Source organism: Panulirus ornatus, chromosome 8 (genome assembly GCF_036320965.1).
Source record: "Panulirus ornatus isolate Po-2019 chromosome 8, ASM3632096v1, whole genome shotgun sequence".
Taxonomy (NCBI): Eukaryota; Metazoa; Arthropoda; class Malacostraca; order Decapoda; family Palinuridae; genus Panulirus; species Panulirus ornatus.
In genome coordinates, this window is record NC_092231.1 from 6,472,023 (window position 1) to 6,496,680 (window position 24,658).

Consider the following 24,658-nt stretch of genomic DNA (forward strand, 5'->3'; position numbering starts at 1 on the left):
CCAACATTCTCTCTTCTTTTCTGAAAACCTCTTCAAATCTTCACCTTCGCCTCCACAAGATAATGATCCGACATCCCTCCAGTTGCACCTCTCAGCACATTAACATCCAAAAGTCTCTTTTTTGCACGCCTATCAATTAACACGTAATCTAATAACGCTCTCTGGCCATCTCTCCTACTTGCATATGTATACTTATGTATATCTCTCTTTTTAAACCAGGTATTCCCAATCAGCAGTCCTTTTTCAGCACATAAATCTACAAGCTCTTCACCATTTCCATTTACAACACTGAACACCCCATGTACACCAATTATTCCCTCAACTGCCACATTACTCACCTTTGCATTCAAATTACCCATCACTATAACCAGGTCTCGTGCATCAAAACTACCAGCACACTCACTCAGCTGCTTCCAAAACACTTGCCTTTCATGATCTTTCTTATCAGGTGCATATACACCAATAATCACCCATCTCTCTCCATCCACTTTCAGTTTTACCCATATCAATCCAGAGTTTACATTCTTACACCCTGTCACATACTCCCACCACTCCTGTTTCAGGAGTAGTGCTACTCCTTCCCTTGCTCTTGTCCTCTTACTAAACCCTGACTTTACTCCCAAGACATTCCCAAACTACTCTTCCCCTTTACCCTTGAGCTTCGTTTCAATGAGCCAAAACATCCAGGTTCCTTTCCTCAAACATACTACCTATCTCTCCTTTTTTCTCATCTTGGTTACATCCACACACATCTAGACACCCCAATCTGAGCCTTTAAGGAGGATGAGCACTCCCTGCATGACTCCTTCTTCTGTTTCCCCTTTTAGAAAGTTAAAATACAAGGAGGGGAGGGTTTCCAGTCCCCCACTCCCGTCCCCTTTAGTCGCCTTCTACAACACGTGAGGAATGCGTGGGAAGTATTCTTTCTCCCCATTTTGAATATGTAAGAGAATTATTTTGAGCACCTGAAGGTGTTCAATATTTTTCAGTTCTTGGCTGTAACATGTGTTGGCAGCCTGAGTGACTATAACTTGATTTTGTCAGCTTTGGTGATTATATCTTGATTTTGGTAGCTGTAACTTGAAGTTGATGGCCATGATGGCCATAACTTGATTTTAGCATCTTTGAGGGCTATAACTTGATTTTGGCAGCCTTGATAACCCTAGCAGTCATTAGTCTCAAACCCCAAAACCCAACCATCCTGTACAGTTATGTTTCATGAATAGTTTCCTAGTGACTATGCTATTACTGACAATTCTCAGTGGTATGTATTTGAACTTCATTTCAAAATGCCAGTGTCTTGGGCTACTCAGATATTGCATTTGTTCTTAGAGAGGAATTGGGTTACCTGTTCATCAGAAGCCTTGCATGAGGATCTTTGCCTGAACTGTGAAATAGTTGGAGCTGTAGACAAGTTTGGTATCAATCATATAGGTCTATGTGACTGTTAAGTATCAGACAGAATGATGAAAGCACAAATCTATTTTTAGTAAAGGGTTGATTCCTGGTTATATTGATTATATGTTTGATGAAACGGACAACTAGTTTTATGTTTCAATGTCCAACACTAAGGTTTGTGAAGATGTTAATGATTATGGATTTCACCAGTGATTTGAAAGAATTCACTAACTAAGATCCTCAAAGTTAACAGATTAAGATATTCATGTGAATCAAAAATATCCTTACATCCCTTGCAAATAGGTAATGGTATAGGACCAGCACATCAGCTGGTGCAAGCCTAAACTGAATTCAGAAGTAAGCTGTGGTCCAAGAATGACCAGATGATAAATGTACATCCAGCAGCTTTTATTAAGGATATTATTTTGAAGAAAGTTAAGAGTAAATGTGAATAAGAGCAAGGTTATTAGGTACAGTAGGGTTGAGGGTCAAGTCAACTGGAAGGTAAGTTTGAATGGATAAAAACTGGAGGAAGTAAAGTGTTTTAGATATCTGGGAGTGGATCTGGCAGCGGATGGAACCATGGAAGCGGAAGTGGATCATAGGGTGGGGGAGGGGGCGAAAATCCTGGGAGCCTTGAAGAATGTGTGGAAGTCGAGAACATTATCTCGGAAAGCAAAAATGGCTATGTTTGAAGGAATAGTGGTTCCAACAATGCTGTATGGTTGCGAGGCGTGGGCTATGGATAGAGTTGTGCGCAGGAGGGTGGATGTGCTGGAAATGAGATGTTTGAGGACAATGTGTGGTGTGAGGTGGTTTGATCGAGTAAGTAATGTAAGGGTAAGAGAGATGTGTGGAAATAAAAAGAGCGTGGTTGAGAGAGCAGAAGAGGGTGTTTTGAAATGGTTTGGGCTCATGGAGAGAATGAGTGAGGAAAGATTGACCAAGAGGATATACGTGTTGGAGGTGGAGGGAACGAGGAGAAGTGGGAGACCAAATTGGAGGTGGAAAGATGGAGTGAAAAAGATTTTGAGTGATCGGGGCCTGAACATGCAGGAGGGTGAAAGGCGGGCAAGGAATAGAGTGAATTGGATTGATGTGGTATACCGGGGTTGACGTGCTGTCAGTGGATTGAATCAGGGCATGTGAAGCATCTGGGGTAAACCATGGAAAGCTGTGTGGGGCTTGGATGTGGAAAGGGAGCTGTGGTTTCGGGCATTATTGCATGACAGCTAGAGACTGAGTGTGAACGAATGAGGCCTTTGTTGTCTTTTCCTAGCGCTACCCCGCACACATGAGGGGGGAGGGGGATGGTTTTCCATGTGTGGCGAGGTGGCGATGGGAATGAATAAAGGAAGACAGTGTGAATTGTGTGCATGGGTATATATGTATGTGTCTGTGTGTGTATATATATGTGTACATTGAGATGTATAGGTATGTATATTTGCGTGTGTGGACGTGTGTGTAGATACATATGTATGGGGGTGGGTTGGGCCATTTCTTTCTTCTGTTTCCTTGCACTACCTCGCAAACGCGGGAGACAGCGACAAAGCAAAATAAATAAATGAATATATTATTTTGAATATTGACTTTGACATGAATGCCATAGATTTATGTACCTTAAAGCACTGTAGGGATTACCTTTCCAGATTCAGTGGTATGGATCTAGAATTTCTATTAGGTCCAAACACCAGGTAATAGTGTTCTTGTTGTATTCCATAGAAAATGTTGGATAGAGCTTTTATGTAGAGCTGATTGTGAGTTCTTTGTGCCATTGTATGTTTCTAGAGTTATTCATCACTGTAAAGTCTTTCATGTATCACCTCTTAGAATCTGATTCCTCTTTGTGCCTGTAGCAAGCAAATTAAGGTACAGCTGCCTGAGGTCCAAGTGGAAGCCAGGTAAAGAGAATATACTTGCCATATACTTGCTTGTTAGAATATGGAAGGAGGATAGACTTGATTCCCAATTTCAAGCTCTTGAATTGGTCAGCCATTACCACAACTAGGGTGGTTTTTTTTAGATAGAAAGGACCTGATTCTCTGAATTTCTAAAGGATAGAACAGAACATTGAGCAAGAGATGAAAAAAGATGAATTAATATTTCTTTCATTATAGAAAGGGTGAGTGTAAAGGGTCTTAAGAGGTTAAAGAAATTATGCGAGATAAAGGAAAACCTCTTCCTTGTATAGAGAAATAGGTATTCACACACACACAAACACTTACATAATGTGAAAGAAGGCCTCAATATGATTATTATCTTGTAGGAGATAAGTTTCAGGATTCTGTGTGTGAGAAGGACTAGGATGTCATGTCACCAGAGTACCATATTAGAACATTTAAGAGACTGCCAGACAAAGTTTGTTGGTAAACATCAGAATAACTTCAAGTATGTGGATATGGAAATATATATATAGCAGATTTTAAACTTTTCTCAATTCTGAGCCTGCCACAGCAGCATGCCCTCCTAACCATATTGGTTGCGATACTGCCTTTGCACAAAGCTACAGATAAGTAACTACAAACAAACACTGAGGACAAGTGTTTATCCAGAGAGCATGCTTAAATTCAAGAAGTTGTATAATTGTAGAAAATGTTCTAGAGATGAGACCCTACTGGCAAAAACCTCCCTCTGTACAATACAAATGGGTAAATACACTCGTAAAAAGTTAAGCACTGGGCAACACAAGTGTACAATTTTCTCTCCATAACATATACATAGTAATCACACACACACACACCACACGACAAAAAACTGTCATAAGACAAGGTACCAAGAGGTTGAAGCTCATTTCCCATGTATGCAAACAAGTACTAACAAATAGATAATAACACACATGGGGTCAGTTACAGTATGCAGTAAACACATGGAGTGTAAGTTCATGTTCATATTGCCTATATGTTTCTTAGTATCAAGATTAGCCATGATAACCAATTGTGAAGTTATTCACAAGGCTACTGAAATGTATAATTATGGGTAGAAACAAACTTTTTGGTGGAAATAATGCTAGAAGTTAAAAAACACTGTCCAGTGTAGGATGTACTTCATGTACCTAACTGTTGGCAGTGTTTCCAGTAATTATTTTGAGTGTTGTATGAAACCATTAACCCAAAGAGTGCATTTAGCCATAATAGTAGATCCTTATGATGAGACTTTTTGCATCTCAAATGTACAAAGTTGACAGTGACTGGGTTTCTGTCTCCAGGACCTTCCATCCATATGAATGGTTGAACAGGACACATCACTTGGACCTTCCAGATGTTCCTTCTAGCACCATCATGACAGCTGTTGAACATGTCATTGCAACCATCTCTCTCTCCCATCCTAAGAGGAGCAAGCTAACAATCTTCATAGTGTCACCATCAGGTAACTAGCTGCACTGTGTTCAACTCCTCCTTTGTGGCTATCAGTATAGAACTGCTTCCTTTGATTGGACAGAAACTTTCAATCTCAGGCCAGTCTATGATCCAGTGAGATCCCTGACCAAATTAGGCATTTCATGTTTTTCTACACTGCTAGATAATTTTTCAGCTTTTATATGTACCTTATTGAATTCTTCCATCTTAGTCTTGAGTGGTCTGTATGTCACTGTGCTAATTGTATTTAAGGCTGGTAGGCTTGCTGCTGCTGTTTCACATTTTTTTGTGGCTGAATTTCTCTTAACTGATTTCCCTCGGACTAGCTGTTCATATAAACTCCTACACTTGATTAGTTTTATGTGTGTTTTGCAGATCTTATTACTTTCTTGGGAGGCCATGGAGATAAAAGGACAGTGAAATAGGCTTTGGGTTATCAGGACATCGAACATCCAGGAGAAAAGAATGAATTAGATTGATGTTGCAAATGAGGGATGATGTGCTTTCAGAGGGCTGAACCAGGGCATATGAAACAGTCTGTGAGGCTCTAGTTTTGGTGCATTTAACATCACGACTAGAGAGTGAATATATACAAATTAGGCCATTGTTTGGCTGTTTCTGACTACCTTGCTAAGGTGGGAGAAGCAGTTGTGTATGATAGTAAGTGATTTATGAGTTCCAGGGAGATTTTCCACTCATGCCTTAACTTTATATATTCATTTATCATAATTACTCCAGGACCCCATTCTGTGAAAGAGATCCCCTTCCAGAGGCTCCTGCAGCCCAAAGCTGCCCTATTTCCCGGGGCATGGAAATTTATACATCTGTGGATAAAGAAATTCTTTGATGAGGCTGTAACTACTCTTAATGGTATATAGCCTCATCAAAGATAACTATTCACTTGTGGCATAACTTCAATCAGGCAGAGTCTTATAGTACCCATTAACTTTATATATATTATTTTTTTATTTTGCTTTGTCTATCTCCCGCGTTAGCGAGGTAGCACAAGGAAACAGATGAAAGATTGGACCAACGCACCCACATACACATGTATATACATTCACGTCCACACACGCAAATATACATACCTATACATCTCAACGTATACATATATATACACACGCAGACATATACATATATACACGTACATAATTCATACTATCTGCCTTTATTCATTCTCATCGCCACCCCGCCACACATGAAATAACAACCACCTCCCCCCGCATGTGCGTGAGGTAGCGCTAGAAAAAGACAACAAAGTCCACATTGGTTCACACTCAGTCTCTAGCTGTCATGTATAATGCACTGAAACCACAGCTCCCTTTCCACATTCAGGCCCCACAGAACTTTCCATGGTTTACCCCAGATGCTTCACACGCCCTGGTTCAATCCATTGACAGCACGTCAACCCCAGTATACCACATCGTTCCAATTCACTCTATTCCTTGCACGCCTTTCACCCACCTGCATGTTCAGGCCCCAATCACTCAAAATCTTTTTCACTCCATCTTTCCACCTCCAATTTGGTCTCCCACTTCACCTCGTTCCCTCCACCTCTAACACATATATCCTCTTTGTCAATCTTTCCTCTCTCATTCTCTCCATGTGACCAAACCATTTTAAAACACCCTCTTCTGCTCTCTCAACCACACTCGGTTTATTACCACACACATCTCTCTTACCCTATTATTACTTACTCGATCAAACCACCTCACACCACATATTGTCCTCAAACATCTCATTTCCAGCACATCCACCCTCTTCTGCACAACTGTATCTGTAGCCCACGCTTCGCAACCATATAACATTGTTGGAACCACTATTCCTTCAAACATACCCATTTTTGCTTTCCGAGATAATGTTCTTGACTCCCACACATTCTTCAGCGCTCCCAGAACTTTCGCCCCCTCCCTCACCCTATGATTCACTTCCACTTCCATGGTTCCATCCGCTGCCAAATCCATTGCCAGATATCTAAAACACTTCACTTCCTCCAGTTTTTCTCCATTCGAACTTACCTCCCAATTGACTTGTCCCCCAACCCTACTGTACCTAATAACCTTGCTCTTATTCACATTTACTCTCGGCTTTCTTCTTTCACACACTTTACCAAACTCAGTCACCAGCTTCTGCAGTTTCTCACACGAATCAGCCACCAGTGCTGTATCATCAGCGAACAACAACTGACTCACCTCCCAAGCTCTCTCACCCACAACAGACTGCATACTTGCCCCTCTTTCCAAAACTCTTGCATTCAACTCCCTAACAACCCCATCCATAAACAAATTAAACAACCATGGAACAGAGACATCACACACCTGTGCCGCAAACCAACATTCACTGAGAATCAGTCACTTTCCTCTCTTCCTACATGTACACATGCCTTACATCCTCGATACAAAATTTTCACTGCTTCTGACAACTTACCCCCACGCCATATATTCTTAATAACTTCCGCAGAGCATCTCTATCAACTCCTATCATATGCCTATATATCATATGTGTATATTTCCTAGCTTATTCATCAACCATCCATATAGAGGACAATAGACAGTTGGATTGGTAGTAAGCCAGCTTTTCTGTCCAGGATTCAATTCCTAGCCCATGAGAATGGTGAGTCATGATGCTGACGAATGGCTCATGGAAGCTCCTCCCAGACAACTATCCAATTTTCTGTGCTGGGATCATCTTATCTGTTGGGCTGTCTATTTTTTCACATCAAAATGATTCCATTGCTTATAACCTGAGAGGAAGGAAATGCCTGAATCTGTATATGTAACGACTGCATTATCCACCAAAAATTATACGGTTGGTGCTGTGCACTGTCCAGGGCAACATTAGTCACCTGTGTGCAATGGAAAGGGATTCAGGATAAGGATCTGTACATGCCATTTAATTTCTTGTCAGAAATATGGAGTATTCTGTAACTAATTGGAGAAGTCAGCAAGAGGAAAGCACCAGAATGTGGTCATATATCACTATTGGGAGTTGATTTTCTTCTGCTTTTATTCATCCTCGAGTATTTTTCTTTAAAACTGCCTAAGGGAAACCCCATGCATATGAGAGCTAGTTTGACTAGACACTTTTTTCAGAGCATCAGTGATATAAATTCACTTCTTTACATGAAGTTATTTGTGCATTAACCCTGTCACTAGGAAATTTCTTGTCTAGAAAGTAATTATTTCAAAATAGTATAGTATGTGTTTCATTACACATTAAATGAATTAGATATTTACCAATTTGATACCTCTGTTGTACTTTACCAAGCTGTATATTGTAGACTAAATTACTGATCTTTCTCTAACAGGTACCACATCGCAGGTGCTCACCCACCGTCCCTTAGACGCCAACACAGGTGGATTCAGATCCTGGAAGTTTATGTCTGTTCACTTTTGGGGTGAATGTCCAAACGGCACTTGGAATGTGGCCATCAAGGACAGCTCAGGGAAGAAAGGTTACTTGAAGAAGGTTGAACTCACAGTCTATGGATTGTAAATATTGTTAGTCCCGAAATAAGATTCTAAATCAAAATAATTCCCCATAATTCTCTATATTTATTTTTACAAATTAAAAAGGAACCATTGTACATAGGAGAACCCCAGCTTTTAGAATTTTATTTCATATTTTGTCTTTCATAGTTATTTAATTTCAGTTATTCCATTCATCCACAGCTTTCCTACTGTAATTGTCTTCCGTATCCTTTTTAACTTGATTCTTTCATACAGGTTTTTTGCTATGTCCTCTCATTAATCTTTCTTTGCTAATCAGAGAAATGATCACAATCAGTATTGTTATTTGGATTCAGAAACTTGAAGGTTGTCATCATATACCCTCTTTCTTTTGCCTTCCAGCATAGTTAAATTCATGTTTGCTATCTTTTCCTCATAACTCAGCTTCTTGATATCATTCTTTTTGCTTTCAGTCAGATAATTTCTTGAAGTAGTGTGATCAAGTTAATGATTCATATTCTAATTTTGTGCTCATATATGTTATACATATATAACTAAGGTAAGGGTAAGCAAGGGAGATGAGAGAGAGCCCTGCTCTTCTTGGCAATGATAAGATTTGAAATCACGATGGGTCAGGTAGGGTATAACTTTCCCAAAACCAAGTGGGATCCATGGAACGTGTTGTCAATGGGGACCCAGGGTGGGCCCTATAAAAGCCTCGTAGATATGTAGGTGCTAACTTTTTACACCTAAAGCTTTTAGGTTTTGATTTTTGTAAATATGTTATGACCAGGAATGATGCTAAGAGGGCTAAAGACCTGAACATGCAGATGTGAAGCATGCAAAGGATACAGCAAATTGGAAGAGTGTGATTTATAGGGGACAGTTAACTGTCACTGGACTAAACCAGGTTGCATGAAGCATTTGGAGGAAACCGCAGAAATATCTATGAAGCTTGGTTGTGAATAGGCGGCTCTGATTTCTTTGCATTATACATGACAGCTAGAGAGTAGATGTGTGCAAATGAGGCCATTTCTTCAACTGTTTCTGGCACAACCTCTAACAAGGGAAATGGCAAAAATATTGAAAAAAAAAAAAGTGTTACAACTGTTTTGATTGATAGTATCTCTTACTGGACTCTGCCTGTTTGAAGTTACACTGTGAATTAGGTAACCTGGCAAGGCTGTAGCAGCTACACAGCCTCATTTCAGTTGCCATACTGAGCTAAGTAAGATGAATAGCTAGGTCATTTAGCTGATTCCATCCCCTTTGGTACTTATCCCTTTCTTGTTTTTGGGCATGACACTTATTGGAGTCCAATAAGTGTATGAGAAAGCTAATTGTGCAATAAACACCTTTAAGAGATGACCACAGAACTCAGCCTGGCTTTTTAGCATCTGGGCCTACTTTGAAAACTCTATAGCTCAATTAGCTGCCCTTTTTTAGTGTGATTAATTCTTTATACCTACTATCTGTAGTGGTTTACCACTCCAGGTACTGGGGCTAAGCCCCTAAGGATTGATCCAAATAAGTCATCCATTGCCCCCATAAGGGACAATGATGGTGAACGACCTTGTTTCAAAAATAGGAATGCTGACTTTGTCAATATCCACGTGACTGGTTCAATGACTCTAGCCTCCCGCAATCCCTTTCTGATTCGTAAGGTTATTGATGGTTGGGTGGGAGCCATTGAAACTGTAAGGGAGCTGGCAAGTGGTAACTTGCTACTTTCAGTTTGCAATCTATTACCCCATAGTGAATTAATTTTAGTTGATTTTGATACTCATCATTTTCAGTGGGGTAGTATCCAGGCAGATTCAGGAGGGAGACAATTGGTAACTTTATCAACTCAAACTCACTCTTCTGAATGACGGTGGTGGAACTCCTGTAGATTATCGGACTGGCAATAATTCAGCAATCAATCTATCTTTGTCATCCCCAGGTATACTTAATGATATCACCTGGGGTACTTATTATAATTGATAAGAATGTATATATATTTAGCTAGGGTTAGGATGTATTTAGCTTATAGGGACAAGACTGCAAAGTCAAAATGAAATAGGGTTGGAGGCCTAATGATCTTCCTTATTGGTCACTGACTGTAAAACCCAACACAACAACAACTGTAGCAACAGGAATACAGTCTCGTCAGAGAACTTTTCACTCCAAATGAGTCCCCCATTTCCCTTGAATTGAAAGTAGTGCAGCCATGGAGCTGAAGAGACAGTTATACCTAAAGTGAATATATACAGTGCATTATCTAACATAAGGTGTGAGGATACAGTGATACTGGTTTCCCAGGCCATAATCATATCTGGTACAAAACTACAGTATTTTTGTTTACAAATGCTATTATTTTATTGTTATCTACATAATTGTATATGCTAGTTATCATAATTCCAACACCTATGCAGTGAATTAATGTAATGTACTATCAGAATGTATTGGTAGGTTTATGAAATCAGATTTCATCATTCCCAAGATTATACAGTTGCATATGTATATGCAACTGTGGTAGAGGATGTGTGGATCAGATGTTTGCTTTGAAGAATGTATGTGAGAAATACTTAGAAAAGCAAATGGATTTGTATGTAGCATTTATGGATCTGGAGAAGGCATATGAGAGAGTTGATAGAGATGCTCTGTGAAAGGTGTTAAGAATATATGGTGTGGGAGGCAGGTTGTTAGAAGCAGTGAAAAGTTTTTATCAAGGATGTAAGGCATGTGTACGTGTAGGAAGAGAGGAAAGTGATTGGTTCTCAGTGAATGTAGGTTTGCAGCAGGGGTGTGTGACGTCTCCATGGTTGTTTAATTTGTTTATGGTTGGAGTTGTTAGGGAGGTGTATGCAAGAGTTTTGGAAAGAGGGGCAAGTATGCAGTTTGTTGTGGATGAGAGAGCTTGGGAAGTGTCAGTTGTTGTTCGCTGATGATACAGCGCTGGTGGCTGATTCATGTGAGAAACTGCTGAAGCTGGTGACTGAGTTTTGTAAAGTGTGTGAAAGAAGAAAGTTGAGAGTAAATGTGAATAAGAGCAAGGTTATTAGGTACAGTCGGTTTGAGGGTCAAGTCAATTGGGAGGTAAGTGTGATTGGAGAAAAACTGGAGGAAGTGAAGTGTTTTAGATATCTGGGGGTGGATTTGGCAGCGGATGGAACCATGGAAGCGGAAGTGAATCATAGGGTGGGGGAGGGGGCAAAAATTCTGGGAGCCTTGAAGAATGTGTGGAAGTCGAGAACATTATCTCGGAAAGCAAAAATGGCTATGTTTGAAGGAATAGTGGTTCCAGCAATGTTGTATTGTTGCAAGGCATGGGCTATGGATAGAGTTGTGTGCAGGAGGGTGGATGTGCTGGAAATGAGATGTTTGAGGACAATATGTGGTGTGAGGTGGTTTGATCGAGTAAGTAATAATAGGGTAAGAGAGATGTGTGGCAATAAAAAGAGTGTGGTTGAGAGAGCAGAAGAGGGTGTTTTGAAATGGTTTGGTCACATGGAGAGAATGAGTGAGGAAAGATTGACGAGGATATATGTATCAGAGGTGGAGGGAACGAGAAGTGGGAGACCAAATTGGAGGTGCAAAGATGGAGTGAAAAAGATTTTGAGTGATCAGGGCCTGAACATGCAGGAGGGTGAAAGGCGTGCAAGGAATAGAGTGAATTGGAACGATGTGGTATACCGGGGTCGACTTGCTGTCAATGGATTGAACCAGGGCATGTGAAGCGTCTAGGGTAAACCATGGAAAGTTCTGTGGGGTCTGGATGTGGAAAGGGAGCTGTGGTTTCGGTGCATTGCATTATTACACGACAGCTAGAGACTGAGTGTGAACGAGTGGGGCCTTTGTTGTCTTTTCCTAGCGCTACCTCGCACACATGAGGGGGGAGGGGGTTGTTATTTAATGTGTGGCGAAGTGGCGATGGGAATGAATAAAGGCAGATAGTATGAATTATGTACATGTGTATATGTCTGTGTGTGTATATATGTATACGTTGAGATTTATAGGTATGTATATTTGCGTGTGTGGACGTGTATGTATGTACATGTGTATGTGGGTGGGTTGGGCCATTCTTTCGTCTGTGTCCTTGCGCTACCTTGCTAACGCGGGAGACCGACAAAGCAAAATAAATAAAATATAAATATGTATATGAATGTATGCTTGAAGGATATTTTGATTTTTCTTGTTTTTGGTTAAAACCTTGCTTTTTACAACTATTCCAGTAGACTGTCACTTCCCATTATTTTTTCCTTTATGAAATCAGATTTCATCATCCCAAGATTATACCGTTGCATATGTGTATGAATGTATGCTAGAAGGATATTTTTATTTTTCTTGTTTTTGGTCAAAACCTTGCTTTTTACAACTATTCCAGTGGACTGTCACTTCACATTATTTTTTTCCTTTATGAAATCAGATTTCATCATCCCAAGATTATACCGTTGCATATGTATATGAATGTATGCTAGAAGGATATTTTGATTTTTCTTGTTTTTGGTTAAAACCTTGCTTTTTACAACTATTCCAGTGGACTGTCACTTCACATTATTTTTTTTTTCTTTATAAAGGGTAAATCATCAATATTGTGATCATTTGTTGTCAGGCCAGATGGGCACTAAGTGACATGAGGCTAAAGTCAGTTTCTGACTTCCCTGAATAGATTACCTTATTTCAACACTGATGTATGAAGACGGCAAATGTTACAGGTTTTACCCCGAATGTACACACACCCCCCCCTCTCAAAAAAAAAAAAAAAAAAAAAAAAAAATCTGCACTTGCCCTATGCCCATCTTCTGGATTCTGTGTCATTTTGTTTTATTTTTCCTTCAGCTGTAAATATTCTTAAACCTCATTAGCAACATTAGTTCCTTTCATGAATGCTTCCTTTCATATTGTGACAACTGATTGGGCTGTTATCTCCGATCAAGATGTTCGAGAAACTCGTGTTTCAGGTTGGTTTCTTTGCAAGGGACCTTTACACTCTTGTTTCCTGCCTTTTGCATGTTTTTGTACCTTCCCTCTGCATGATTTTTTCCTTTTACTGTATAGGGTATAGGGAATTTTTAATTTCTATTTAGTTTTAGTGTCCTGTTCTTTGGGGCAACTGATAATCATATTACTATCTTGTAGCAGTTGTGAATGCTATCACACTACAAGACTCAATCTAACTACCAGGTTTGCCACTCCTGTTGGAGGACTTGATCTTTTTGACCGGTCTTAATAAATGAAGAGAATAGCCTTTGCACAGTCAGGCTATAAATTTATTTTATCCGTGGACGTAACGGATTTCAAACTGAAGATTGCCTTTCTTGTCATCTCGGTAGGATTACTGTGATTGCAACATCATTGCATTATGGCAATTGATTGGAAGTGTCACTGGTGGCTCTAGATATTCTCACATAACCAGGGCTACCAGTGTGAAAACAGTTGCAAGAGCTTTGGGGTTTTTCATGGGTTTGTTTTACTATCACCATAGGGGTGTACACTCTCATCAGTAGTAGAAGCAACTTGGTGTATTGGGCTCACCCTGATGCACAGTTCAGGTGAAAAGGTGTTGCTTTAATGAAGCAATTAGAGGTTCTGGTAGCAGATCCTAGAATTGCATCAAGGAAATTTCCCCAAATTCTCTCCTCAGGCTTGGTGGTTTCTTACTTTGCCTTACAGTTTCTTATTTCAAAATATTTTGTAGCCTAGCCATTTCTAGTCTTTTCTCAAAAAGATAGGCAGTCATAGTACAATATCACTTAATCAAAAGGGTTAATGAAAGAAAGCTCTTATCAACTGATTTTATTATTATATCATATATATCACTAACTTCTGAATTTACTTAAACTGTACAGCACAGGTCCTTCAGTGAGGATCCTATGGAGTCGGTGGTAAATATGTAAACATAAATAAATAAGCTAGTATGAAAACTAAGGCACTGCTGTAATGAAGGTTGTCAAACATCAACGAAAATAGAACAAACTGTGTTTGTGTCCCAAGAAGTGATAAAATCCAGTTTAAAAATTTGGTTATAGTATGAGTTATTCTCAGACCAAATTCTTTCTTTCATACCTACTACCAATATTCTTGCTAAAACTATATGCAAACTACTGCTCAAAATCTTTCAAACAACAATTAAATATGATTATATGGAGTAGAGATGATAAGACTGTCCAGATATTTGTTTACCTTCCTACTAGTAATACCTGTGTATATCATGAAGATATATCTATTAATAAGACAATTTTGAACTGAATCAAATTACAATGACAAGATGTACTGGGTGAAATGCTCAAAATGAATTACTGGTGAAAGTTTGCTACTTTACGTGGATAAGCCTGGCTTTCATATCAGTTAAAAGTAATCCTAATGAGATTATGTAATTAAAGGTCCACACAAATCATTTTCTGATCCACTTAAAGAAATACATAGTTTTTTCTGTAAGACATCACAGGTAACCAGGATATTCTGTAACAAACAAATGTATCTTGAATTTAAATATTACTTCAATCTAGTTATCTGTATCTATGTAATAAGTAGGCTAAGAAGAGTTTTACCTTAGCACTGATATGCTATTATACAACATCTAAAATAAACAATCTACAGCAGTGTATATAGCACGATTACATCAGAAGCTAAGACAATATAACTGATGGGGTTTCAAACATCATTCCATCACCCTCATATAATATAAGCTCCCTGGGAAACCATGTTGTTTGCAATTATCCAAAGAGAATTTCAAGCCCAGGAGCTGAGAAAACAGGCCTATTGGTACGATCATGGGCACTGGGGTGCTGACGAGGGTGAATGTTGAGAAGGAGATGGTTGACAGTGTGGACAAGGCCATTCTGTGTGGGAGCAGAGCAGTGAGTAATACGTGCAGGGCCAGCCATGAGGCGTCCTGAGTTGGTGCGACGAACGTGGATTGGATTTCCTTCCATGGGTCGCTTGTGATCCATGAACAACCAAGTGTTTGGGTTGATACCAGAACAGCACACATGTTCTGCAAGTTTTATTGTATTAATCAACAGCACCATCATAAAGGTGAAAAATGGTTTATTGGAAAATCAAATGAAAAGGAAACATGCATAGCCAAAAGCTTAAATAAACAGTTCACTTGAACTGGTTTCATGAACAGAAATGCAACTGGAAAACTAAAATCACATACAAGACTTAAAATTCAGAAAACCAGATTAAAAGTGGAATTCATGCTGATATATGTCTCTAACGTTCCTATTCTTTCTATCTGACATCATTAACATTATGCTCAGTTCCTTTGGGTAGAATACACATAAGCACCATCTTGAATTACATAACCTTAACCCACGTCGTGTCAAAGTGGAACTTGAACTTCCATACTTGCATCACGGCTTATTACTTTCACTGCAAATTTAGCTGACATGTTTTGCAATACTGGCATCATGCACAAAATGCTTTTATTGCTTGTACTACCAAATAATTCCTTAGGAAACCTAATATGATATACCCCATGTAATTAGTATCTTTTTGAACCACTACACCATTTATTCTTACTTTATGGTACATCTACTTTTCCACATCATTTCACACAAAGATATGTAATTTTCTCACTGGAGGTATCTACAACTTCCATTCCATAACTATTACAATATATTTCTCTTACATTCCATTCAACCATACAAACCTACATTTTTTGTTGAAAATAGTCACAGGCATGCTATTTTGTTCAGCATCATATACATCTCCTTTTATGGTAAATAACTATAGAAATTGGTTTCCCAGGTCTAACTCTACAGACTAACAAAATGGCAATCTCAAGACCCATAGCAATATTTAGTAATTATCTTTTTTATGACGGTCAGGGTTTTTTTTTCTTTCATCCCTGAGCTAGCAAAACAAACAAAAATTAATCGAAGTTCAGTCTCACCTCAGCATGCTTGGCACTGTTTTTTGCAACAGCACTTGACCTCCACCCATCAAAACTACTACATAACCAGCTACCAAACTCCAAGAAGTAAACAAAACTTACCCTATACTCACACTTCAGCAGTTAATACTTATACCCTTACCGGGAGCAATTAAAACAACTTTGACAAAACATGCACACCATAATTACATGAAAAGCTCTAAAAAACTACCATCCTACCCTAGTCTTAAACTTCACTCCACTAGACTTAACAGTTACCTGAAGCTAATGATTCCCAGGCACGTACATGTTATGCCATCTTATCTGCATTCTGGATACCCCCATCTCTCCACAATTACAAACAATTCTTCTACAAATAAGGACCCTCAGACCAACTCACTTGGACCTTAGTTATGTGCAGTCTGTGTATCTATGTAACTCATTCCAAAGATGCACCTTCTAATCTGAAGAGACTGTATGCTTCTCAGTTGTCCTACACCCTCCTAAAGATGCACAAAACACCATAGCATTTTTTTACAAGCAAATAAAGACTTGACTAGGAAGATCTATACCTCAGAAGTGCAGGAAGATAGTAGCAGGGGGAACTGACAGGATGGAATGATACAGGTTTGGAGGTATCATAGCTTGAATGACCTAGATCAATGTGGTATACTGCAGAGGGAAGTCGATATGCTGCCGATGGCTGAACCAAGACATACAAAGCTATATAGTGACTGTAAGCAAATGAAACTATTGTTCCTCTGTTCCTGTTTACTGAAAATTAACACCTGCATATATTTCTAACCTTAGCAAGATAGCCTTCAAGGAAAATCCCCAGATGGCCCCTTCTCCTGTCCCTACTTTTGGATTGTGATAATATGAGAAGGGAGGGTTTCCAGCCTTCTTGTTACCACCTCTTAAGTTGCCTTCCATGACATCCATGTGGTAAGTGGGTAGTATGCTCTCTCCTACATACGTGGTAAGTGGGTAGTACGCTCTCTCCTACATATCTTAAACTTAATAATTTCTTTCTTTTCATATCTATTCACCACTTCTTGCCTTAGCCAGATGTAACCTAGAACAGACTAACCCTTGAAGAAAAATTTTCACTTGGGCTCCATCCTCGTTGTGGAAAGCATTAAAAGAGATTTCCAGTACCCTACTCTAACTCCTCTTAGTCACCTTTCATAACAGGCAGGAGATACATGGGTAAATTAATATTAATATTGATAATATCTACCTATAGCAATAACCATAAAGATGTGATCTCCGCTTGCTTTTCTATTATACATAAGTGAAATGCTAACCTGAGTGATATGAAGAATTCTGTCTTCATTGGACATTAGGTAATTTACTGTAAAGAACATAATGTGCATAGATCTTCCTTATGAGTACTACACATATCAGTGAAAGTTGGTCTGTGAAATCATGATTGAGCCATGCTGTCTAATTTGAATTCTCATGAAGTAATGTTACAGGTGCAACTCCATTACAACCCAAGTCATTTTGACACTACATCTTTTTCTTTTACATAAACTGCTTTTTATACCTTAGGGAAGTAGCAATTGGGAAAAGACCAATGGCCCCATAATCACAAATCCACTTCCTGTCATGTACCTTTACTGTCATATTCCTGGATCAATGTGGTATAAGGAATATTTTCATTTTATGTACCTACCAAAGTAATAACTAATAATTACAATGTGGTATAAGGAATATTTTCATTTTATGTACCTACCAAAGTAATAACTAATAATTACAATCCTGAACAGCAGTTAAGAACCAGATTAAGGCATAAGAGGGCATGATAACTTTTAAATGTCAACATACCTGAATTCACACTATGAGAAATTGCAACATGTAACTATGATATGTACATTATGAACATTCATGAGGATACTATTAACTTGCCTTAAGAAGGCTGAAGATCAAGTATTTAGTGAAAGAGGAAAAATGTAAATGTGTCAGGGGAGTCTGATTCTGTTGACTCTTAAGGCTGAAGATCAAGTATTTACAGTGAAAAATGTAAATGTGCCAGGAGAGTCTGATTCTGTTGACTATTATAAATTATTAACAGATGCTTTCAAATGTTTAGAAAAACAATAAAATGTGGCAGCGAGGCAGAAAAACCCATACAGGGACTGCATAAGAATGCCAAAAGTAAATATGCTATTAGGTTCATTAAGAATTACGAGACCACTATAAGAATTATTCACTGATCAAACTATGTAATACATCTGTTAAGTATACCAAAAGAGTGTATAACTATGGAATAAATCTGTTAAGTATACCAAAAAAAGTGTATGCAAGAGTGCTGGTTGACATTTTGCATGTTGATTGACAGAAAGGTGGAAATGACTGAATGCAGGACATGTGAGGAAGGGTAGGGGATGTGTGGATCAGATTTCTGTGGTTGAGAATAACTGGGAAAGTAGCAAAAGGTCAGAAAGCTCCATGCAATTTTTCTGGATCTGGAGTAAGTGATGACATAGTTGAGTGGAATGTTTCATCGGGTCTATAGGGTAGGGGAACAACTGATGGATGGAGAGAAAGCCTTCTACAGAGAAGCAAATGTTTGTGTTAGAGTGGATGGAGAGTTCAACGAAAGTTTCAGTATCCATGGAGCTGCGAGGTAGGGTTGTGTGATATCACAGAGGCACTTTAACATGTATATGTATGTAGTGATAAGAGGAGTAAGTGCAAAAATAGGGTAACAGGGTTCAGTGTAGTGTGGTGGCAAGATATTGTGGCTGGTGACAAGCCTATTTGCAGAAGATACTGTGTTGTGTGCTGAGAGTGAAGAGGAGTTGCAGGTTTTAAGTGCACATGTAACTGTAGGTAAAAGCAAGGAAAAGGAAAGTCACGATGTTTGTAAGGAAACAGAGTGAAAGAGTAGATTTGCAAAACCCTACAGAATGTGAGAAAAAAGTGTACTAAACTGTTATAGATATGGAGGAGAAAGACTGGAAGAGGTGACAGATTTTAAGTATGATCTACCTTAAGGTAAGTTTGGTGATATGGATGGAGAGAGGCAATAAAAGGTAAAAGAGTCACCGGGTCAATGAAGGCCAGAGGTGTCAGTATGGAAGTGAAGAAAAGATTAAAGGACAGTCTAGTCTTCCCGTCACTGGCTTGGACAGCTAAAGCTCAGACATGAAATAATTCACAGAGGTCAAGAATCCAGGCAGCATGTGGTATGACTAGAAAAAATGAAGAAATGAGGGGGTGTATCAGAGATTAAGTATGCAAAGGAAATGAATTATGGAGAGGTAGAGTGGGTGAATCATAATACTTAAGAGGTGGTTTGGGCACGTGGAAAGAATGTAGGATGGAAAGTTTACACAAAGAGAACATGAGAGTACAGTTAAAGGGATTAGTGTGAAATGAAGACCACCTATGGCGAGGAAAAATAGGGAGAGATTTGTTAGAAGAGTGCACGGAAAGGTGTATGTGAAGGAGGCCTGCAAGTACAGGGAAAATTGAAGACTTTTATCATGGCCACCCCTTGAAGGGAGTTCCCGGAGGGAATGGGCACCAGAGATAAACAAATAATGGTCATTAGCCTAGAATGCACATGTGGTAGATAGAAACTGTGACAAGGCTAGAGTTGGTAAAGTGCACTTTATAGATTTTCTGTGTTAAGATGAGCTTACCTATGCATTGTCTATGTATAAATGGTACATCAATGTAGTTAAAAAATTACTTTGTTGAAGGAGTTGCATGTATGAGATCTAAGTGAAACTGGTAGGTGTCAAAGGGTCCCCAAGTTATCAGGAATGTAATCCTATTTACCTCCTAACATTTAACCCCTGTTAAGGTTGTTTCATTTAAAAATTTTGTTCTCAGGAATGGAACCACATTAAAAAAGGACTGTGTATTTCATCTGACAAGATAATAACTTTTTCCATGTTCTAATCACTTCCTATCTTCTTAGCACTCAATACCAATATCTAAACCATAAACTGCCTCATTATGTATATATGATTATATATAAAGTATATTTCTTTTCTTACTACATTAAGTTTTACATTGCCCTCCCATACATTATACATCACCCTTCCTTACAGTTCTAATTCACTCCTTAACCAAACCTTAAAGCAAGTCCAAGTGTACCACTCAATTACTCCCCCTTATGCTTATTACCTTTAAGGACGTGCTGCTTAATAAGGATCTCCTGCAAGTCCTTATCCTCCATAATCTGTGACAGTTCCATATCAGGAAGTGTTCGGAAGACATGGTCAGATGGAGCAAGGACAGTGAATGGTCCCTCTTCACTTAAAGTTTCGTTCAGTCCAGTGTCCTGTGGAATGAGAAAGTATTGATGTTAAATATATTCATCAATAATGATGAGGAAAACTAAAACAAATTTAATTTCTATATGCTCTCATCAAAAGATCTCTTTTATTAGCTTAACTATGTGTTCATTACTGTATGCTAAAAGACAGATTTACCCAAAAAATTTGTATACCTTCAACATTTTTGTGAAGATGGAGAAATCTTCATCTGCTTCAAGATGCTGCATTACATTGTTCTTGGGGACAACCAGCATCTTTTCTACAACATGGACAACTGCACCACATGCACGGGAATCCAAGACAGAGACACGACTGCAACCAGCCGTCAAACGGACATTACGATGTCCGTTGATTTCGATAAGTCCCGACAAGAGAGGTGACTGAACGAAGAATATACAAATGCCATAAGAATCCAATACTGATAAAAAATCTGTAATAACTAAAACTATATCCATAGATTTCCTAAAGTATTTCTAATTAAGTAATTCAACATTTTCATATAAAAGCCTCAAAATTAGAAAAAAAAATGAATTTACACTGGAATTTTAATTTTTTTGTGGTTTCAGGGCTGAAGCTATTTGAAAAAACTAGGTTCTGCCAATATCATATCTAAAATACCTTATGAAACTTACCCTGGAATAAAGATTGATCCTAAGAGGGTGGTCAGCTCGCGTAGTAGCTATATGGTTATTGGCAATGTCATTTGCTCGCAGGGAAGGTGTAGCCATGTGGTAGCTTAGAACTTCTCTCAGCTTGGTGGGATTATCCTGTAGGTGCAAGACACATCTGTGAATATCTCTTACTGTGGTTACTGTGATAATGAGGTTGAGATAAAATTTATTTCATCATACAGACTTACTAGCCTAAATCATACTCATCAGTACCATTCACTAAATTCTTTCTCTTAGCTTTGGAAGGTTTCCAGGAACTAAAAAAGAAAAGCTACGACTATACCACAAGGTATCATCCTGGTCAAGTTCAGTTTAATTTAATAGAATCTTTTGTCGTGAAAAATATAAAAAGATGGCTATAATTTCTGTCACATGTCTGGGATATCATCACACCAAGGCCCCTCCACACCTTCTTAACACTACATTATTGTGATGACTAAGCAAACATCTAGGTAAGTGCAAGTGACTTGTGAAATGGAAAAGGATAAAGTTTCTGATTTAAAAAGTTAAGGTGAGTAAGTACTAACTGATACACAACTAGAATGAATTACATGTAATGAGTGAGAACAGTGACTAAGAAGATACCAACATGTCCACAATGATACCAGAGTATGATAAGTCTACAGGAGGAGCAAGGAACATAGAGTAGGTATAAGTATGCCTAGGGTAACACAAAAACTCTAAGCTGACTTACACATGAGATACAGAAAACAATCAGGATTTTTTGGCTGAAGTTGAGTGTGTGTCAACTTATTCAGGAGATAAAACTATACATGGACACATACAGAGAGCATTATAGTCAACATGGCCTGTACAACTGCTAATACTTAAGAAATCTCAGCATACTGAAAGGCTTAATGTACATGCTCATATTTACCATGAGATCATCCAGGAATTCTGTAGGTAGTTCATCAATTGCTCTGTTGCTTGGAGCAAACACTGTTACATCTGTAAGGCTTCCAAGTTCATCCATCATTCCTGCTGCTTCTAGGAGATCCAGGAATCTGGTTAGGTTATGACCCTCTAGTACTTCCATCACTGGCTTAGCTGGTGGTAAGGAACAAGAATTGTTAAAGAACTGAAATCTGGAAATAATTTTAAAAACATTGTTTTTTTTTTTTTCCCCACCCCTTTGTTTAAACTTAAAATCATCAATTCCCCTCTCTTAGCAGCCATCCCTCTAAATTAGCACACCTGGTGCTTAGCCAGAAATTATTCTGGCTAAACTGTGAGTAATTATGTTTGATAATAATTGCTACTGCCACCATAATTTTTCAACCATTTCACTAAAAATACCAAGAGCAATTTATTCAAAATGGTTACACAATTCTGCATAAAGTCCACCTATCTGTCTGTTTACATCTCTAATACCACCACAATCGTGTAACTCCCTTTAGAGGTTGGCCACAGCAACTGGTTAACTCCAGTGCTGCTCCTTCGCCTTTAGTGCATCACCTATAAGAGGCCACTGGCAGAGGGCAACTCTAGTGCAGTTTCCAAAGGCTCCTACCTTGAGTTCCAACCAACTACTACCTAATGTTCTTCCTAAACTAACTACTACTTAATTCTCTTGCTTAATGCTCTTACCTTCTACTTCTACCCAAAGGTTTTACTACACCTTTAATATGCAGTCCAGTTTTGGCCCCTAAACTATAAAAAAGATGAGGAAAAATAGGAGAAAATAAAAAGATGTATGACAAAATTAATCCCATCTCTTAGAAATCTGGAACATGTAGAAGAGAAGGTAAAACAATTGGACCTCTTCTCCCTCAAAAAATGTAGACTTCGCAGTGAATTAATCCAAGTGTTCAAAATTCTGAACAAGTTTGATAAAGTAAATCATGAACATCTTTTCGGAATACAAGAAAATATGGTTACCAGGACATGGAAAAAAGCTTCTTTTCCTACAGGTGTGTTGAGCACTGGAATAAGTTACCATCAGACATAGTGAATGCTAAGACTATGAATACCTTCAAAAGTCATTTAGACAATCAATTTATATTTTTTTTTATATTTATTTATTATACTTTGTCGCTGTCTCCCACGTTTGCGAGGTAGCGCAAGGAAACAGACGAAAGAAATGGCCCAACCCCCCCCATACACATGTATATACATACGTCCACACACGCAAATATACATGTTCCATGGTTTACCCCAGACGCTTCACATGCCTTGCTTCAATCCACTGACAGCACGTCAACCCCGGTATACCACATCGCTCCAATTCACTCTATTCCTTGCCCTCCTTTCACCCTCCTGCATGTTCAGGCCCCGATCACACAAAATCTTTTTCACTCCATCTTTCCACCTCCAATTTGGTCTCCCTCTTCTCCTTGTTCCCTCCACCTCCGACACATATAACCTCTTGGTCAATCTTTCCTCACTCATCCTCTCCATGTGCCCAAACCACTTCAAAACACCCTCTTCTGCTCTCTCAACCACGCTCTTTTTATTTCCACACATCTCTCTTACCCTTACGTTACTCACTCGATCAAACCACCTCACACCACACATTGTCCTCAAACATCTCCTTTCCAGCACATCCATCCTCCTGCGCACAACTCTATCCATAGCCCACGCCTCGCAACCATACAACATTGTTGGAACCACTATTCCTTCAAACATACCCATTTTTGCTTTCTGAGATAATGTTCTCGACTTCCACACATTTTTCAAGGCCCCCAGGATTTTCGCCCCCTCCCCCACCCTATGATCCACTTCCGCTTCCATGGTTCCATCCGCTGCCAGATCCACTCCCAGATATCTAAAACACTTCACTTCCTCCAGTTTTTCTCCATTCAAACTCACCTCCCAATTGACTTGACCCTCAACCCTACTCTGAGAAAAATGCCAAAATAAACTGTATAACAACAGTGGTAATGGGGACAGCAGAAGGATAATGTGCAGAAGCAGGGAGTCAGTCATAGCTTTAAAAGCTGCTGAGCAGAATTACATTTTCTTGTAAAGTTACAATACTTTTTTTTTTTATCTTACTAGACAACATAGTCATGGGCCAATCAAGTCTCCTGTTGTCTGTCTTTCTCATGTGAACTCATGTAATGCTCCTGATTAATGTTCCTATCTATTGTTCCTACTATTTTAGCAAGAACCAGGCTAACACAATTTTTACCGCAGGAAAATTTAAGAGTTATGAAGAATGAGCTGCATGAGGTATAAGGAGTCAAGAAGAGTTGTGTGAGTTAAGTATTGTCAAAAGTTGTGTGACAAGAAGAGATTGTATGCCGGTGGACAGAATACCACCAGTCCATGCATGGGTGAGGCAGAAAGAAAAGACAGCTACCTGGGTCAGGAGTGCAACTTGACAACCACTTACATGCTGGCTCACTATACAGCTTCCTACCAACTACTATAAAGTAACCAAACATTTTCTTAAGACTGCCTAACAACTACTATCATGAAGTAACCAGTTTTTTTTACATAACAAATTCTTAAGCAAAACTGAAAAGTTATAAATTTATGGCAGAACTTCCAAAAATGGTTTTCCTTTGAATTCAATACATTCTTTGTACACTTGAAAGTGAAACCTATAAAATGATGTGCTAAATTTTTGGAATATTAATAAGAAAAAGTTCGTCGAGTATTCCTGAAAAATTATAAGGGAGGGTAT

The 24,658-nt window shown here is 38.8% G+C and overlaps 2 protein-coding genes across 4 annotated transcripts in view; one reads left to right on the forward strand and one right to left on the reverse strand.

Annotated features, from left to right (window-relative positions):
* Positions 1-11,199, forward strand: part of LOC139749788 (furin-like protease kpc-1) — a 51,358-nt gene extending 40,159 nt beyond the window's left edge. The window contains exons 13-14 of one of the 3 annotated variants that reach the window (XM_071664035.1): positions 4,604-4,764; positions 8,062-11,199. In XM_071664035.1, coding sequence (XP_071520136.1) covers positions 4,604-4,764; positions 8,062-8,249 — 349 coding nt within the window. In that variant the 3' untranslated portion in view covers positions 8,250-11,199. The remainder of the gene's footprint in view (positions 1-4,603; positions 4,765-8,061) is intronic. The other 2 variants (XM_071664034.1, XM_071664036.1) reach the window with 2 other exon arrangements.
* Positions 11,200-13,966: 2,767 nt separating this feature from the next.
* LOC139749787 (transforming growth factor-beta-induced protein ig-h3-like) overlaps positions 13,967-24,658 on the reverse strand; it is a 74,739-nt gene continuing 64,047 nt past the window's right edge. The window contains exons 13-17 of the mRNA XM_071664033.1: positions 21,908-22,077; positions 20,992-21,126; positions 20,533-20,739; positions 20,208-20,364; positions 13,967-15,182 (exon numbers count right to left, since the gene is read on the reverse strand). Coding sequence (XP_071520134.1) covers positions 14,902-15,182; positions 20,208-20,364; positions 20,533-20,739; positions 20,992-21,126; positions 21,908-22,077 — 950 coding nt within the window. The 3' untranslated portion in view covers positions 13,967-14,901. The remainder of the gene's footprint in view (positions 15,183-20,207; positions 20,365-20,532; positions 20,740-20,991; positions 21,127-21,907; positions 22,078-24,658) is intronic.